Source organism: Lepisma saccharinum, chromosome 6, assembly GCF_977018435.1.
Source record: "Lepisma saccharinum chromosome 6, izLepSacc3.1, whole genome shotgun sequence".
NCBI classification, from domain to species: Eukaryota; Metazoa; Arthropoda; class Insecta; order Zygentoma; family Lepismatidae; genus Lepisma; species Lepisma saccharinum.
The window spans coordinates 57,582,711-57,602,815 of record NC_139234.1 but is presented as its reverse complement, the minus strand read 5'-3'; the positions used below and the strand labels follow the sequence as shown (position 1 = coordinate 57,602,815).

Here is a 20,105-nt window from a genome sequence, read left to right as displayed (position 1 = left end):
TTGTAGATAATATTGAAAAAATAGGTATATATTGGCAGATTAAACTAATGAATGACAGATATATTGTTTTATAATTTTTTCATAAAAAAGGTAGTATTACTCTATTCTATCCAATAAAAAAGATCTGACAAATCTAATTTGAAGATTTCTATTATTATATTTTAAACTCTTTTGCACCTGTCCAAAGATGCAACTGATATGCAGCAACTACGAGAACTGAGCAGAAACAAAACAAAACAAAACACACAATCAAAAAAGAGATTTAAGGCTGGACGAATGAGTTTAACTACTGTTACTATTACTTGCCTGAGAGAGGGTTCTCACTGGCATCAAACCTATGCCACACCACAACCAAGATGAAAGTAAGTTTAAAGAACCTCAAATAATAACAATGGTCAGGTAATATTATAGAATAACTCTTTTACTTTGAATATAATAACTCTATTACTTTGATACTTTGGCTTGTTAGTAGATCCCAATAACTGTCTAAAACACTACTGCTTACATGATCATCCTATTTCTTAATCTATTTTCAGTGCTAGTCATGATGTAAGCAGTTTCACCTGCTCATGTATTGCTAAAGTATCATGGTTTGTCTTCTGTAAACCTGCTGGTACTCTATAATTTCATTGCTCAATTATTTGAAAGTAAATATTAAAAATATAAGTTTCAGATTTCTACTGAAATTATATATTAATTTAAATTGAAATAATGCAGTGAAGAATTTAGTGTACTGGCTATGGAAAAAAAAGCTTATTTTCTTTCCAATAAGTACTTTCATTGATAATTATGCAATTTACCTTTACAATATTAATTTGAATCTGAATGAAACTCTTTAGCTAGTACCAATCTCCAAAATATAATGAGATATAAATATCAAGAAAATATATTCCCTTTCTTAAGTCAAAAATTAAACTACAGAAATGGTGACATTAGGAAGAGAAGTTACTTACCTTATTGGCGAGGAAGACTGATTCCGTTTGGACTTTTTGCTAAGGGCAGGACTGGCCGGACTACTGTGAGGTGTTCGAGGACTCGGCGACGGAGGTGGTAGTGATCTAGGAGAACCCATGCCATCAGAAGAATTAATAATCATAGTTCTACTTAGGTCGTTAACTATCTCGCCCCTTCTTCTTGGAGATTCATCTCCATTACTTATCTGCGACGTGTTCAGCAGTTGAATTGCAGCATTGATCTCATCCTTTTCCAGCAACGAATAGCTGTCTTTAGAAGAACTGGCAGCCTTTGATAAACTAACACTTGTATCACTCATACACCTTATGGAACTATCATCAGCAGTTGCTTTCACTAAACGGTTACATGCCATTTTGTCACGTTTCTTTGGAGATTTCTTGGTGGTTGCAGTCTGGACGCCATCCAATTTCGGGAAAATGTCACTCGAATCTAAACTACGACTCTTCCCACTTTGTTTCAATTTTGGCTTTGGTCTTTCTTTCTTCTTGTGAACGAGCACTAGCCGCTTAGGGGAGTCTTTGAAGAATGCAACGTCGCTCGGTACCATCTGAGCATCCACCAGGTCCAGATACCCAACACTGCAACTGCGAACCATGGATTCCGACAAGCGGCTCGAACTGGGTATCGTCTTACATATGCTTCTTTCGCAAGAGAGTTCCGTGTCTTCATCAATATATCTTATATCTTCTGGCTTTCCTCCCCACTTTGCGGCTGCTACCTGATTTCCAGTCTGGTTCGAGAATTGTTTTCCGCAGTAATGTCTGTCTTTCTTCTTCGTGCTACTTTTTGGGCTATATATTGGTGCTATATCAGGGTCAATTCCATTCACAACATGCATCTTATTGTCTAACGCTTTCATCATGGACCTCACCATTACGGCATTATCAACTCCGTTATGTTCCCGGGAACAAAGTTCCAATGCATCCACTTTACCATTTTCCACACTTATGGGGTCCGTTCTCTCCACATGGGCTCGACTCACTAGAGAAGACTTCACTCTCTGAACGTTTCCATAATCCGTAGAAGGCAGCTGCATGTCTGCTATGGTGGATGGAGCATGTTCCATAACTTCGCGAGGAGCAACGGTGTGTTTCGGGGACTGGGCACTATCACAACAAAGAGGGGAGATCGAATGACGAGTGCACTGTGGTGCATTCTGGCGTGAGTATTGCCCATATGGGCAGTTACTCTCGTGGCTTGCCATGCGCAAGGATTCCCGGAAACTCACCATCTCCGGGTTAACAGTCAAATCCACATATGGAAATTCATCCATGTCTTCGTATGTTTCTGGTCTTGCCAAGGTCGGTAGGTTGTCTAGCGTTATAGGGATATCGGGTATGTACTGTTGGGCTGGGCTTGGCTTTGGATGGGAATATCTTCTGTTGCCAACATTTGTTTGGTTTCTTGGTGACATTGGGGCTATAGGAGCAATATCAGTTTGGAGACCCGGTGGGATGCTTCTTTCATCTGTGAACACTGAAGAAAAATTCTTAAATTAGTGAAAATATGGGTGGAAGTTTTCAAGACAAGATATGCACAAAGGGTTTCAAAGACCATATTCCACAAGAAACTGAAAAACTATAAAAAATTATACTAAGACACTTCTTGATTTCCGCTCTTAATGATATTTACGTAATCTTTCATGAATGTTTGTTCTGACAGTATGCTTCAAATAAATCTACAAATTACCATTTCAATTTTGTATTAGTTTACTTTATTTTTCCGACATTTTAGGCTTATCACGACAATGATGCTTGACGATTGGATGAAATAATACACACAAAGGAACAGCCATATTGAAGCCAGGACCTGAGACTTGAACCTGGAACTTCTGACGGTGAGACTGAAAGATGACAACATTACATGCTTGTCCACTTACGTGATTCATATTTGATCTTCAGCCAACATTTATCTTCTCAATATTTGTTGAATATAAAATGCACCCATGTTTATGGAATGGAAAACACAGCCATTCATACAAGCATACAAGTAATGAGGTACTTACTATTTACACAAAATTATTTATCATTTGATTAATTTAGCATCGACTTGGTAACTTGTAGTTTTGATGATTGGCAGGCAATGAAATTAATTAACCTTTAGGAGCCCAAGGCAATTTTCACAGGTAATCAGTCCCCTTGTTGCACGAGCCGATTTTGAGCAAAATGCAGTCTCAATTAAATGAGTGTAGATTGGAGGCTAATTGCCCTTGAGAGATGAATGATATACCGTTGTACGCAGAATGAACCAGAGATTCAGACTATATAATATTTATGCAAATTCAGCATATTATGTGGCAGGGGGGAGGAGAGAACCCCCAAAATTCCAAAATTTTGGAAAAAATGAGGATTTCCTCCATACCCCAAGACAGTGTCGACATGCACATGGAAATTATCGCTGGCATGTAAGGAACACAAAAATATTTGCATTATTATCATATGACCAATGTAATGCGAGTTGTACCCCCAAAAGGAATGGTCGGCACGCCACTGATTCAAGCTTCAAAATGTAGCATTACCTTGAAATGACTGTAGATCAGAGGCTAATTGCCCTAGAGAGATGAATGATATACCGTTATACGCGGAATAAATCACAGGTTCAGACGATATAAAATTTATGCACGTTCGGCGTATATATATGGAAGGGGAGGGGGAATCCCCCAAAAATCATTTTTTTTAAAAAAATGGGGTTTCCCCCACCCCCCGAAAAAAGGACATGAAAAGGTTAACATGCATAGAAATTATCGCTGGCATGTAAGATACAGAAAAATATTTGCATCATTATCATATGACCAATGTAACGCGAGTTGTACCCCAGAAATAGAAGACCTGCGCACCACTGTCTCAAGCTTTGGATTTCAGCAAAATGCAGGGTTACATTGAAATGACTATAGCTCAGAGGCTAATTGCCCTAGAGAGATGAATGATATATCATTGTACGCGGAATGAATCACAGATTCAGACGATATAAAATTTATGCACATTCGGCATATATATGGAGAGGGAGGGGGAATCCCCCAAAAATCATTTTTTTTAAAAAAAAAAAATTGGTTTCCCCCAGCCTCCCGAAAAAAAAGGACATGAAATGGTCAACATGCACATAGAAATTATCGTTGGCATGTAAGATACAGAAAAATATTTGCATCATTATCATATGACCAATGTAACGTGAGTTGTACTTCCGAATCGAAAGGCCTGCGAGCCACTGTCTCAAGCTTCGTATTTCAGCGAAATGCAGCGTTACATTGAAATGACTATAGCTCAGAGGCTATTTTTAGACAATGCAGAGTAACCTTTATAGCCACTTGTGAAACACTTGTGCTCAAGAACAAAGGCTTTTCTTCAGCATGCCTGGGCAGTTTCAACAACCCCTCTTCCCCCTCCCCCTACTTCTGCGCCCACACAGAAAACATTCCTTTTGACCTCGGGTACCGATAAACAAACTTCCTTCGAATGCAGTTTCCAGGGGTGAGTGGAAAGCATTGCTTTAGAACAACAAAGCCGGCCTTCCCTTGCCGGCAAAAAAAGATGCAAAAAATGAAGTCGCCTTTTCCCCACCATTTTCATGAAAAAAAAACAAAAAACGTGCAACAATCATTTCTATTAAATACATGTGTTGTTGACAATATGAAAAAAGAAAATTGGAATTCTAGCCCAAAATACCGAAGTTATAACGTAAAAACTACGACCTTGACAAAACATCTCGATTGAGATGATCGGGCCCTCGATGGTTACCTAAAAGCAACTCAATTGAGACGATCGGGCACCTAAAGGTTAAATAGGATGATAAAAATCGATTTGAACAAAAGTAAGTAAGTTACTTAAATACTGCAAACAGACTTTTAGAAAATGTGTGGAGGGTCAAAAGAATCTACACAAGTCCATATGGGCATATAGAAAATTATATTTTACAATATAGGAAGTTCCCACTAGTAGCAAGTTTTTAAACAAAGTGGATGGATATTTAAAACATGGTTTCTAGTGAATAAAAAAAATTATATCACTTCCTGTATAAAGTCTGGGTGAAGCCAGAGATTGGTAGCTTAGTGGTAGGGCACTGGCAGAGTAAGGTTTGGTCTGGTTAAGCTTTAAATTTTAATACCGTTTCAGCAAGTTGCTTTTTGTGAATTCTAAAGTTTAAATTCACAATTGGATATAATTCACAGAGGAATATGCTTTAAGTTATTCAAGTAACACTTTTATACTAAAATCTAGCTTTACGATTTGGCACACACAACGGATGTACTATGTAGAAAATTTAGAGAAAAATGTAGGCTTGACCAGGACTCAAACCCAGGTCTCTACCAACTGTGCCATCTAGAAAGCCTTGGCTTCACCTGATGTTTTGCTGTCTTACCTCTGTGGAATAGTCTGTGTGTGAGTCTCCTGTGTGGGCCAAATCATAAAGTACGAGGATCATTTGAAAAGTTTTAAGAATGACTGACAGATGGCAGCAGGAGTTTGGAACGATACATGCCACTAGAATCCCTCATCCTTCAAGGGAACACGTGAACAGTACCGTCTGAATACCTTAATTTGTTTTGTGTCTAGAGGCAGGAACAGAAGGACAGGTGTGAGTAAGTAAAATGGAGAAAATTGAGCACCTTTGTGAAAAAGGGAATGAAGGCAACAGAAATTCATGCCGATACGAAGGACACCTTAGTGGACTCTGCTCCTTTATTTGCCACTGTGTCAAAGTGGACTACTGAGTTTAAACGTGGCTGTGAGAGCTTAGAAGATGACTCACATAGTGGAAGGACAAAATCAGCAACAACGGCAAAAATGATTAAAAAGGTCCATGATATGGTGTTGGAGGACAGTTGTCTGAAGGTGCGTGAAATTGCTGAAGCTATAGGTATCTCAGGTGAACAGGTGTTTTGTATTTTGACAGAAGAATTGGGGATGAGAAAAATGTTCTGTTAACAGTCGTTCAAAAGCAATGCGGATGTGAGTGCGCAATGAATGTCTGGCCCATTTTAAGAACACAACAGATTCTGTGCAAAGAGTCATAACTATAGATGAAACATGGATACACTACTACATTCCAGAGACAAAAGAACAATCAAATCAGTGGAACCATTATGATTCACCAGCACCAAAGAAGGCGAAGGCTGTCAAATCAGCGGGAAAAATCATGGCGTCAATTTTATGGGATGCTAAGGGTATCCTCTTGATAGATTATCTCCCAACTGGATGCACCATCAAGGACAGTACTATGCTAACCTTCTCGACCAACTGGACACAAATATTCGTTAAAAGGACCAGGATTGAAGAAGAAGAAAATCATCATGCATTTGGATAATGCCTGCCCACACACATGTGTTGTTGCAATGGCAAAAATCGACCAATTAAAGTAAGTTTTCCTCACAGACACACCTTATTTGCCTGACCTGGTACCCTCACACTTTCATCTATTCCCACAGCTTAAAAAAATCCTTCGTGGAAAGCGATTTTCATCAGATGCATCAGATGAAGACATGAAAGCAGCAGTGGAGGACTATTTTGCAAGCCTTGAGGAATATGCATTTCGTGATGGGGTCATGGTGCTGGAACATAACTGGATGAAGTGCATTGATTTCAAGGGAGACTATGTAGAAAAATAAAACCAAATTGAACAGGTAACTGTGTTTTTCTTTGTCATTCTTAGAACTTTTCAAACAACTCGCGTAACAACCAACTCTATGTTGGGAGAAACTGTCAACTGTGGTTGTCATCAGTGAACAGACAAGAGAACAGATCCCATTGTGGTAGCACTGGCAGAGACAATTTCACACAGGTAAAAGAGCACCAGCAAAAAATAAGGCGATACCAGGGCTGGTTCTGTGGCTCGGTTGGTAGAGCAATGGCATGGTATGCCAGAGGCATGGGTTCGAGTCCTGGTAGAGCCTGCATTTTTTTTCAGTGAAATTTTCCAGATAAAATCTAGATTGTATTGGAAAACACAGGCAGCCATTAGCTAGATATTTTGGTGCCGTAGGCAGGATTGTAGTTTCACCCAGCCCCACATTACCAAGCACCGACATTTTATGTGCATCCTTCGATATTTTTCTTATTATGCCATGGTTTGTGATACAAATCCTACAAATTTTGAAATTAGGAAACAAAGAAAAACTAATTGAAAATAATAAAGGTTATATTTAAAGATTCGTAATTTGCATTCTGATTTGTTAAAGAGTTTAGCACATTAAAGGATATTTCAGTTATGCCTTAGTGTCTGAAGAACATCTTTAGAAAACTACTATCACTACTACTTTGGGAAACAGAAAATTCTAGAAGTGTGTTACCAGAATATAACAAAAGAAGAAAAAAAGGTTAAGAATAATAATTACAATATACAGGATGTTTCTGTGACCATGTTACAGACTTGCAGGGATGATTGAAGGGAACAAACACAACAAAAGGAGATAGGAAACCCTGGTCTGGAAATTTCCATCAAAAGTTGCAAGCCAAACCTTCGAAGGGCAGGCAAACATGCACAATGCGGAGGGGAAACATAAAATATGTCTGGGGAAGTGGAAAACAGAATCACTGCAGCGGTTTTAATGAGTAGTAACTGCAGCCATCATTACAGCAATTGTTCAAAGTGATGCCCTCCTGCCTCGATACAGGCATGACAGCATTGCAATAACCTCTGTCGCATCCGCTCTAATATCCCAGGAGTCGTTCGGACCAGATCACAGGCTGCAAGGATTCTTGTCAAGAGTTCCTCTACAATACTCACAGGTGTCTTATAGACAACACGTTTGACATGACCCCACAAAAAAAAAAATCAAGTAGGGTCAGATCAGGTGAACGGGCAGGCCAAGAAACAGGTCCGCCTCTCCCTATTCACCGCAGTGGGAAGGTCTGCGTCAGAATATCACGAGCACCAGCTACGAAGTGTGCTGGGGCCCCATCGTGCTCAAACCACATTCATTGATGAACGAGAAGTAGGACATGTTCCAATAACTCGGAGAAGATGTCTCTTAGAAACACAGTGTACACTGGTTCAGTTAATTGTGGCGGTGAAAGATACGGACCTATTAAATGTTTGCTGACAACGCCCGCCCAAATGTTTACAGCAAATCTGTCTTGATGGCCCTTCACGATTGTAGCACGGGGATTTTCATCGGCTCATACATGGCTATTGTGACTATTCAGCATCCAGTCTCTCGTGAAACAGAGCTCATCAGTGAAAACTACACAGGCATGGAACTGGGGGTCGACCACACAGAACTGCAGTAACCATTCACTAAACACAACGTGGGGTGTGAAATCAGCTGAACCCAAGGCATGGACACACTGTGGATGGTAAGGGTGCAGCTGCTGCTGCTCCCTCAGAACTTTCCAAACAGTACTATAGGCCACACCAATTACACGTGCCACAGCCCGTGGATGGTTGTCCTTCCACCCGATCCAGCACTGTTTCTTCAAGGTCAGGTGTCCTTGCAGTTCTTTGTCCTCCTTGTTTGTGGAATTGAGGTTGCACTTGCCACGTTTCCCGTAATCGTTGAAAAAGTCTGGGAAACATGGTCCGATACAAACTTTCTGCTTCCCTACATTTCCCATTTGCTCGCCCATACACAAACACCAAATCAGCCAGATCCTCTAGCGTATACTCCATTGCACTGAGTGCAGCCGTAACACTTGTGCTTCTAAACTACACATGTCAAGTTTGACGTCATATCTTCTCCAGGGCATGCGCAGTGGATTCTTTCCCCTTCTTTTATGGTTCCCCTCCACATTGTGCATGGTTGGCTGCCCTTCGAAGGTTTTGGCTTGTAACTATTGACTGGGCAAATATTTCCGGACCAGGGTTCCCTATCTCATTTTGTTGCGTTTGTTTCCTTCCATCATCCCTGCAAGTCTGTAACACGGTCACAGAAACACCCTGTATAATACAGTGTGCAGTACGTTTTCAGTAGAAAAATACAATTTAAAATTATTCAAGTCTGCTTGAAAAAATAACATTGTTATAAAACTATGTACTACAGATTATTGTGAGTAAATTTTACAAAATATTTACAAATCCCGACTGATATCTTAGAAAGAAAATAATTAGAATTTAACTTTCTTGATTGAATGAAGCAGAATCGTCAAATATCCTATCAAAATTGACCATTTTTTGCAATTTGGCAATCTCTGCTCACCTAGCCTACCTCTCGCTATGTGTTTGAACAATGGTATTATTCTAAATTTTAAAAATCAGTCTTGTTTAGAATTCCTGCTCTAGAATCTTCATGTCTGTTTGCTGCAGTCTACACATTAGAAACAGAAAAGAGGCCACTGCATCTTGAAGCTCATACAAATATCTAGATATTCACAAATTCGTCAATACTAAGATTTTCTGCAATTGTGCAGGAGGAATTGTTCATAGATTTATTTTCCCAGAATTCAGCTTTCTTATTCATTTATTAACATAACCACTGGGATGGTTCCCAAGAACAGTAGACACTAGTACTGAGAAATAAAATAAACTTGAAACCTACCTTCCTCTTCATCTTCCGAGAAAAGATTTGGATTGAAATTTGGATCAGGTTCTGGCAAAATGTCATCCCTTAATTCAGCCATTAGTAAAGTCATCTGTCTAGGCTGAAGATGAAGCAGTGATGTTTTATATGTCACCTACATTGGGAAGGAAAGAAAGAAAAGAAAGTAATTTTATCAGTTACAGTCTCGATAGGAAGACTGTCCAGTTGCACAAATTTATAACAATACTACAAAACTTATTGAAAATAATAATTACCTGGCCAAGATTTGCTGGAAGGCATGATGCTAAGCCATGTATCTTGAATTTTGTACCCCAGATGTTAGAAGTTACTTCAACTAATGGAACATTCTGAAAAGATATATATTTAGTTATACATTTACCAAATTGCAAGAAAAAATTATTTCATGAATGTAAAGTTACCAGTGTTAACTTAAAAATTCTTATTTGGAGCAAATACTTGAAACATCCACACCTAGAATCCTACTAATACAGAAATATTTAAGTAGATAAGTGCCAAATGACACCTTCATGTTGATATATCTGTAATATTTTATACATTTTCTACAAATCTGGCTAAATATGATAAGGAACAAAGGATGGACTCCGAGATACACAAACACAACATTCATAAAAGTAAAGTTAACCCCTATGCATTCCACGTGTCATGAAGGTGTGAAGTAGGGATCTCGCACACTGTTGGATCTCCTCAACTACAGTGGAGGTCAGCGCACGAAGTAGGGGGGGGGATGCAGGAGGATGATATCCCACTTCAAGCACTGGTGGAGATGATGAGATGATTTGTATCCTCTGGCTGCCTTTACACCCCCTCCCCTCCCCCTTTTAGGTACATACTGACAGAGGCCGGGTGAGGACCAGAGCTATTTTGTGCAAGAATATTGTTGAAACATTCCTACTTGAAGTCACATATGTGGCCTTACAGTACCCAGTGGACCATTGGGTGCATTCTTCTCACATTCACAAAATGTTTTACCATATTTACATTTAACTTTTTTGTAATCTTTTCATTATGTATTTAAACATTTATAATTATTCACATTACGGACACACATTAATGTTTTTTTACCTCATGATACTTAAACTGCATGAAATGGTCATCATCAGATGATCAAAGAAGGATGCACAAGTCCGGAACACTATACATCATTTACACGGCCACACGCCTTGTTTGCCTTTTGGGATTTAACAATATTTAGATTCCAGAAAGATTTATCCACAAGTCCATGGAATGAATTCTTAAATAAACTCTTCCGCTAATAAAGTCCAAACTATTTCAAATTGTTTTCTATTGACATGTTTACCCAACTATGGACTGAAAGGAAACAAATTAATACACATTCAGGTGCTATATTAATTACTTGCCAACATCAGGCATGAATCACCACACTTACATCTGGAAGAGTATCAACATAAGTCAAGTCGTCTCCATCCCCTTCAGTCCTTTCTCCATGTGATTTCCGTCGTCTCCGTTTCCTCCGCTGGACGCGTGGGCTGGCACAGCTGTCTTCGTGTTCTGTGTCTGAGGTGTCGGTCGCATGTCCATTCTGGGAGGAGCCGCTGCTCTTCCCTGAATCTGGGCTGGAATCTATACATAATCCTGTTTCTGAAAAGAAAATAGATTTAATGAGATTTTGAATTATAATTTTCATCCATCTAACGTCTAAATTTTCATCCTCTTACATAACTTTACGTTCTGTCATTCTGCATAGCATACAAGATATGAAAACACTATAAAAGCATCAGTCATGATTGTTCATTAATTCTGAACTAATTAGTGCTGATAGCAGTACAACTGATGTCTGCCAAAACTAATACATGAATTACCTCAACACTATTATCAATAAATTAATTCTCAAGGATTTTTGGTAATGGTGTCAACAGTTTTTTGCATGCATTATTCTGTACATTCCAAACAGAAGTCGAATCTAAATACAGTCATTAGGACATTGCTTTTCAAAGAAATTTCATTAATACAAATGTATAATAAGTAAGTCTTCAAGCTTTCCTGGCAACGAATGATGAATAAATACTCTCGGACTATCAACCAGGTCAATTCTGGAACAGTTTCAGAGCTTTCAAGAGTTAATGTCACTCTCATCTTCAGGTACATGCATCTTCTACCCTGAAGGATTTTTGGTAATGGTGTCAACAGTTTTTTGCATGCATTATTCTGTACATTCCAAACAGAAGTCGAATCTAAATACAGTCATTAGGACATTGCTTTTCAAAGAAATTTCATTAATACAAATGTATAATAAGTAAGTCTTCAAGCTTTCCTGGCAACGAATGATGAATAAATACTCTCGGACTATCAACCAGGTCAATTCTGGAACAGTTTCAGAGCTTTCAAGAGTTAATGTCACTCTCATCTTCAGGTACATGCATCTTCTACCCTGAAGATGAGAGTGACGGCTCTCGAATTGTTCCAGAATTGACCATAACTGAAGATGAAATTGATATTATCTCTCGAAAGCTCAGAAACTGTTCCAGAATTGACCTTGGCTCTCGAAAGCTTGGAAACTGTTCAAGAATTGCTATGGTTGATAACCCGAGAGAATTAGTCATAAATGTATAAGGAAATGATTACAGAAAAATTAAGAAAAAAATATGATGAATCACTTTTAAGTGAAAAAAACAACAACAAATATTTGTCTAGTATCAATAAAGTACACTGGTACACCACCCAGAGGTGAGGCATACGGTCATTGGGAGATGCGGCGATGACAAAGCAAAATAATAAAAATTTTGCTTTTAAAATATTTTAGAGAAGTAAAAAATAAATCAGAATATTCTCATATCTGAGCGAAATTAATCTAGTGACACCATGAAACTGCTAGAAATACACAAGAGATTCACTAAGTTTAGTACATCGAAAGGAGAGCCTAGCTATGTTTCCTGTTGAATGCAATGGTGTGAGGCAGGCCAAGTCATCGCAGCAGGTCTGCGAATCCAAGGTCCTTCGACCCCTTTTCCCCCCACTCTTGAAGGTCTGGTCATAGATCTTTTTTTTCAGCCCCTTGTTTACAAACATGGTAGGGTTTCTGAGACGTCATCAAGATGAAACTTCTCAGAAAGTCCAGCACTGTAAAGTATGCAACGCTCTTGTTTTTAAGAGAAAACCAGATATTGAAGAGCATCGCATCCAATGGTGCATAGAAAAAATATATATATAAGAAAGTAAAAGAATAAATTTCCCCAGGGTTAGTGCTAGAAAGAAAGAACTGGAAAAAAAGCAGTTCTTGATCCATTGTATTTCCTTCATAGTATTTCTAACTAGAACAACACCAGAAGCGCTTCAGCTTCCAACGGATGAGTTTTCTCAGCATGCCACTGGATTTTAAAATGTTGATTTACTAGTTTTATTAAATTTTATTTGTTTGCAAATGATTGTTGTTCCATGATACTGAAATGTTTAATTTTTTGCCACATAAAATAAGTAAAATTTCCCTTGTTGTTGTTACAATGAAGACTGTTTATTGCAAAGAATTTTAGAAACTACGTAAAAATAAGGCAGTGCTTTTACTTTTTAAGTAAGGAAATTTCAATCACATCATAAATCACATTGCAGTTAAATACTGTATTGAACTTAATACATAATAACGCCTCTTAAAGAGTAAATACACTATACATCTTAACTTATCTATAATTCAAAATCCAATACGCAATGTGTGTACCTTACTTTTACTGAATATGAAAAATAATACTTAATTTGGCTGATCAGATTTCAAGAAATTAAAAGCATGACATTATATGAAAAAGCAATACGTTTCTATCTTTTTAAGCTGCTTCCTACCTCCATAACATGCTAAACATACTTAACATAAATAAAAAATTAAAAATGGCAATTATTACGGAACTGTACTTTTAATGCTCTTTTTGAAGAGCTTCAAAAGAAAGGGAAGTCATTAAATATGTATTTAAAAAATAAGCATTTTCTTTATTTACTTCAGAAAAAAAAAATATGATTTATCATACAGTACAGAAGAATTACACATTCAATAACGACACCCTTTGAAACATGCTTATCATGAGAATACATTGATCATAACAAACTACTGTTTTTCAAAATTAAATCATTCAAGACATGTGTAACTTAAATTTTCTGGTTATCAAGTATCATAAGGTTTCTACTTTTAGTTTAGACTTGTTGGCTGTCCAAATAGTATTCATTATTGAAAATATTCTTTCAGTTGATGCATTTGTGCCTAGAAGTCACAAATGAAATTCTATAATTCTACACGCAGGGTTGATCTACAGAAATCAGATGCTTGGCCACCTTAATCTAATGGAATGGATGAAGAATAATTACCATCTACTTGTGGATCAAATATAACAAATTCAGGTCGTATCTTGCTTGTCCTCTTTCCCTTCAGGAGTGGCACTAAACCTCCTAGGTATTCTAAGTAAAGCGTATAGCATGTACCAGATATGAGGTTGGTATCATCAGCATGGCGTATCATAGTACAATGCAAACGAATGTTTCCCATTGGTGGACGGCTAACGAATTCCCTTATCTGGGAGATTTCAGGAACACAACACTGCGAAACAATATACGGTATAAAACAAGTGGTTGCTATGAATATGCACACATCACAAATAACAACATTGTAACAAATCACTGAACATGGACAGAACATTTCAAAATGGTCTGCAAATGCTTAACGAATACTAATCAGTCTATGGGCCAAAATCAAGAATTCGGCATAATTTGGGGGTACTAGTTTTCCTTTACGCCACAGTTATATGGGTGTGTAAGGATGCAATAATGGGCATTTCAAAGTGGTATTTAATAGAAATGGTGGTCAATCCAAGATGGCGGATGTTGATATTTGAAAAAAAAAATGACCATATCTCTGAAATCGTGGGTCCGATTTCAACGATCTTTCTTTCAAATGAAAGCTTAGGATGTGTTCTATATTTAAGGTTATCTCAGATTAAGTATTTAATCATGGATTAGAAGAAGAAGAAAAAAGTCATATCTTTTACTAATAATTTTATGTTTATCATTAATTTACTATTAATCTAGGTATCTGAGAAGTGTTCCAAACAAAAATTGTAGCATAAACGCTTATCTTTAATTTGACATATTACACTTGTTGGTTTTGACCTTGGAATTCATATTAAATAAATGAATTATGTAGAGTGTGCAGCAAATTCTACCAACATGATGTGTCCTTTGTCCTATTTAATTACACCTATTGTAACATTAAGCAGACATTTGGGCTGTAATAACTAATAAAGAGTACGATTATGTTATAATGTTCTGAACACACCCAAATGTGAACCTCATTTCCACGTATTTCACCTTGGAAACTGCAGTCTTGCAGGCCAATGAGGTTCTACCATCTGGATTTACGGCCAGTATAGTCCTTTGTAGGATTGCTTGATTTGAGTTTTTGTTTTAAGTCCCCCTTTATGCATACAAAGGCTAATCAGGAGTGGACCTACAGTTTGAAGTGGGATCTGAACCACTACGTACCTCCACCAGGTATCGAACCTGGGTCCCCTTAATTACAAGGTGAGGAAATTACCACTAAGGCATCGGGAGTACATCTTTGTATGGTTGTGTGTGGTACTTTATTTTGCCCATATATGTGCTGAGTGCCCCAATACAGTCTCTGTTTTTACCCTGGGCAAAAAGATTTTAGACATGCATGGTGATTTTTTTATCAATTGTAAGGTAATTGCCCCTTATAATGTGACAGATGCAAATAGCCCAAGTACTGATGCATCCAAAATTTCAATTTCAATCAATCAATAACATTCTTCCATGAACACCAGTAGCATTTCAACAAAATTCATGGCTAGTTATTACTAAAACAACTAATAATAATAATAATAAGAAGAAGAAGAAGAAAATGCTAATAATAATAACAATTATTATTATTATGAAATGTTATTACATGTATATAACAATAATACACTATTCGACAGTCAATACGAGTTACAATAGATATAATTAAATAGGACTAAGGACACTTCGTGCTAGAAGAATTGGCTGCACACACTACATAATTCATTTGTTTTATATGGATTCTGAGGTCAAAATCAACAAGTGTAATATGTCAAATTAAAAATGAGCGTTTACCCAACAATTTTTGTTCTCAGATGCCTAGATTATTAGTAAATTAATGATAAACATAAAATTATTAGTAAAAAATATGACTTTATTTTTGCTAATCCATGATTAAATACTTAATCTGAGATAACCTTAAATATAGAACACATCCTAAGCTTTCATTTGAAAGAATGATCATTGAAATCGGACCAATGATTTCTGAGATATGGTCGTTTTTTCAAATATGAACATCCGCCATCTTGGATTGACCACCATTTCTATTAGATACCACTTTGAAATGGCCATTATGGCATCCTTACACACCCATATAACTGTGGCATAAAAGAAAATTAGTACCCCCAAATTATACCGAATTCTTGATTTTGGCCACTTGGCCCATAGACTAAATCAGGAATGCTAATTCATTCTGTGGTGAAATGCAAGAAAATACAGATTTCCTCATAAAAAAATTAAAACTTAAATCCATTCATTTCACAAATATAGTGATTATGAATATTGGAGTGGTTAGAACAGAATGCTGCGATGCCTGGGGTTCCAGGATTGAATCCCAGCTTGGGCATGGGTGCTCTTTGTGAGTGTCCCTTCATTAATTTCATCACATTCATCATTTCATTCTCATTTTTGCAATTAGCCCAAAGTGGTAGAAAAGCCCAGTAAAATAAATGAAACCAATCACCCCATACCACTGAAAGTTCTAATTTTCTGTAATTAGATAAAAGTTTCAAAATCAGATTTGAAATTTTATTCATCAAAATAACACAGAAATGCAATTTTAGGTACCAAATTTGAGCTAGAAGTTAAATTTGTTTTTGCACCAATATTTCAATATTTTATTTACCACAAATACATATCTAATGTTATCATCATTTATCCCTATATGCACCCTAGATGTAGTAACAACATTTATTATCTACAACTACACTGCTACATAATTAACAGCAAAAACATGTTCCAATGATATCTCTTATACATACCCTGATGGTTTGAGCAAAAAGGGTGGATATTAGTGATTTTATCCTGGGAGGAAGTGGTAGAACAGCCACCTGAGCTTCGCCTTTCAGCCTGTTGTGGATTTGGAGCCTGCACATCAACTGCAGCGATGCTATTCTTCTGGACACCCACGCTATGTGTATCTGGCAACCGGTTGCTATGAAGAGGCGTTTGTCATTGTGTCCCCATGTGAGTGCTGTCACTGGTGACTGCAAAAGAACAAACATATCACTTTGGGGGATGTGATGCTATGAAACAGTATCAACACAGCCACATGCACATGCACTGAACACAAAACTAATATTTTTAAAAATACAAGATAAAGTTATAAATATGTTCAAATAATCAGAATTAATGCACTGTAAACAAAGGTAACATGGTGGATAGAATAACAAGGAGCAGAGTAAAAAACACAGCACTCAAACTTTGCCATTGCGTCGTCGTCTTGTAATCAAGGGTCCCAGGTTCGATACCCAGTGGAGGTACATAGTGGTTCGGATCCTACTTTAAACTGTAGGTCCAGTCCCGATTAGCCTTACTGTGCATTAAGTGGACTTAAAACACCAAATCAACCAACAAACCAATCAAACCTTGTCAGTACAATAACGGCTATTAGCAGATTAAGAAAATAAGAAAATAATGCCTATCTTCAACTGAACTGACATCCCATCTTACTGAAATCATCAAGTATTCCCCAAAGTGTAATGACAAAATAAAAAAAAAACAATCACAAATTGCAGTCATGAACATAAAAAGGTACCAATTTTACTGACCATTTTAAAAACTGACAAATTACTGACCATGATGAAAAACTGACTTTTACTGATATTACTGACAATTTTCCAGTAATACAAGTTATGCATATTTCCAAAAAGAGAAAAATTGTATTGCATCACAATACAATATACTGTAAACACAAATTGTTATTTCACTCTACCTGAGTATATGGAACATGAACAGAATATAAGAGGATCCCAGTATCCGAATAAAACTTCAGTATGTTCACGTATTCTCCAGGCTTCTCACATGAGGATGGATGGGCTCCAGCTACAGCCAACAACTCCCTTGAATTACTCCACTCCATACTAATTCCATAAAGTCCCGTGTGGATCTGGATTGGTGACACATCATCAAAGTTCTTCATCAGATAGATGAATCCATTCTTCAAACTTACAGCTAGTATGAACATTCTATTATCTGGAAACGAGGAAAGTGTGTGCTTGAATTAGGGATTGGAAAATAAAACTTTGTACTGGTAGAAATGTTAAATTTCTTTCGATTGCTGCTAATATTATTCTCTTAAAACATTTCACCTATTTAAAATTTCTATGACTAGTCTTGATGACATACAGTTTTATTACCAAAATAACTAAATATTTCTTTATGTCTTCTAACAAAAATGGCAGAACTGTACAGGCTATGTATACAAATATTGACTTGATAAAATAATTAGCAATTTTACTTATTGTGGCAGATAAACAGACTACCTTTTAATTTGTCCCTCGTTAATTAGGGTGAAATTAATTGCACATACGAACAAAATGTTCATGTTTAGCACGTGTCAGAGTATTCAAAAGCACATTTAAGTTGCAGAATTCAAGGTTGATCGTACAAATCAATATGCAGAAAAAAATATACTGGATGAAGGGCTTATGTCATAAGTTGGAGGCACATGCCCTAGCCCCTTGCAACAGGGAGGCCTGCGCCAGTCCAGTTGCACAGTGATTAGTGAGAAAATATAGAATTTATTTATAGGGCAGTTTTTACACTTTCAGTCAGGAGGCAAGATATATGGAAATGTGAAAACACAAACTGTTTTGGTACAGTTAAGAAAGATCATAGATTATTGAAATAATACTTTAAGTAAAAGAATTACACTAAAAACACAATTTACATATTTCAATATTAATAAAAAAATATTTCAACACAAAAACCTGCCGAGTCAATGACACAATGGAAATACAAAACAATATCTTTGAAGTTTCCATCCCACCCATCACTTTTAATTATAAGAAATTTTGTGGATACTTCACCACAAAAATATGGATCAATTTAACTTTTCTGCATTATCAAATAATGTGTCTGAAATAAGAACACCACACTATAAAAAACAGTATTAACTGTTAAAAAGGTAAAGTGCTCCCCTGTGCATAGAACCATGCCATGAAGGCATATAGGGTGTGTGGGGGTAACGCCCCACACTTTCTTGATCCGGTCGTGAGTGGGGGTGATGTGATCAGCATCATGCCCCTGACCACCTTTACCCCCCAGGGTTTCCCCCAGGTACCCATATTATTCGACGCTGGGTGAGCGCCGGGGCCGCTTCCATCGTTAGAAAAGTTCCCGGATTTGAACCGGCCGGGGATCGAACCCGGGACCTTTAGCATGGTGTATTAACTGTTTCTCATAATAATTTTTATTGTGAATTTTTAGAACATGCATGCCTCATACTGAGAAACCAAGTTCTCACGTATTTCCAACGCTCCTTAATTCATCTGAGCAATTTTGAGTAGTTCCCAGATCCCATGTTGTGATATATTTTTAATTTTTCCTAGATAAAGATATTTTCAACAGGAAATGGAAGGAACATAAATTAGAGCTCTGTAGTTTATAGTTTTCTTTCTTGCAGACTGTAGATGCCACAAAAACAGATACACCTTACACCAAACTTTGGACTTTCAAAGAGCTGTATTACCACAGAGAATGAAGACAGTAACTGATGACAATGACCGCACAAAAAGTCATTCTTACCAGACTGCGTACTCATGTTATCTGCATCATCACTCTCCTCCATCTTGAATTTCTCACAGCTCCAAGCCATTCCTGTGATGCCAATCTCGCCTGCAATCTGCATCTGTGACACCATTGCCCCATGGACATCCATGACAATGATTTGTCCAGAAGTTGTGCCAAAGTATACCTACAAGGTAGAAAAAAATATTGGTTTTGCAATCAAAGATAACATAAAAATCAAGAAGTACAGCATGCAACATTTACAATACCTGATCTACACAGGCAGCCAGAGCATGGTGCTAATCACATCAATATACCAGGTGTGCCGGTTAATAATTCTTAATTGATCTGAAAGAAAACAAATGTATCTGGGGAGAAAGGTAACAAATGCTTTATTCAAACTATGCACCATCGCTAGCTATACATTGTGCCCATCTGTCCGTCAAATTGTGGATGCCCTACCAGAAAAATCGTTCACATTTTGAGGTGATCCAGTCAGCAAGCCATTGTTCTACATCTTCGTAATTGTTGAAGTGTTGCTGGGAAAGTGAGACATCGATGAAAACAAGTGGTAGTCCGAAGGGGCTAAGGCTGGTGAGTATGGCAGGTGGGGCAAGAATTCCCAGCCAAGTGCAGAAATGGTGTCTCTGATGCCTTTCGCTGTGTGTGTGATGAGGCGTTGTCGTGCTGCAAAATCACTTTTCCATGACTTGTGGCCCAATCTGGATCTTTCCCATGGCATGAAGACGATCAGATATGGTTTGGCGACCATGTTGCGTTTGCGTATCGTCTTCGTACAACAGTGCTTGCAATTCTGCATCTTGGAATTTTTTCGGCTGGC

The 20,105-nt window shown here is 37.5% G+C and overlaps 1 protein-coding gene across 2 annotated transcripts in view; it reads right to left on the bottom strand.

Moving 5' to 3' along the window:
• Tusp (WD40 superfamily protein Tusp) overlaps positions 1-20,105 on the bottom strand; it is a 133,902-nt gene that overhangs the window by 21,878 nt on the left and 91,919 nt on the right. For both annotated transcript variants that reach the window (XR_014441785.1, XM_083123989.1), the window contains exons 5-12: positions 19,283-19,451; positions 17,469-17,728; positions 16,516-16,740; positions 13,772-14,000; positions 10,854-11,065; positions 9,700-9,792; positions 9,443-9,578; positions 954-2,451 (exon numbers count right to left, since the gene is read on the bottom strand). Coding sequence is in view for 1 of the 2 variants with exons in the window: in XM_083123989.1 (XP_082980115.1) it covers positions 954-2,451; positions 9,443-9,578; positions 9,700-9,792; positions 10,854-11,065; positions 13,772-14,000; positions 16,516-16,740; positions 17,469-17,728; positions 19,283-19,451 (2,822 nt within the window). In the remaining variant the exon portion in view is untranslated. The remainder of the gene's footprint in view (positions 1-953; positions 2,452-9,442; positions 9,579-9,699; positions 9,793-10,853; positions 11,066-13,771; positions 14,001-16,515; positions 16,741-17,468; positions 17,729-19,282; positions 19,452-20,105) is intronic.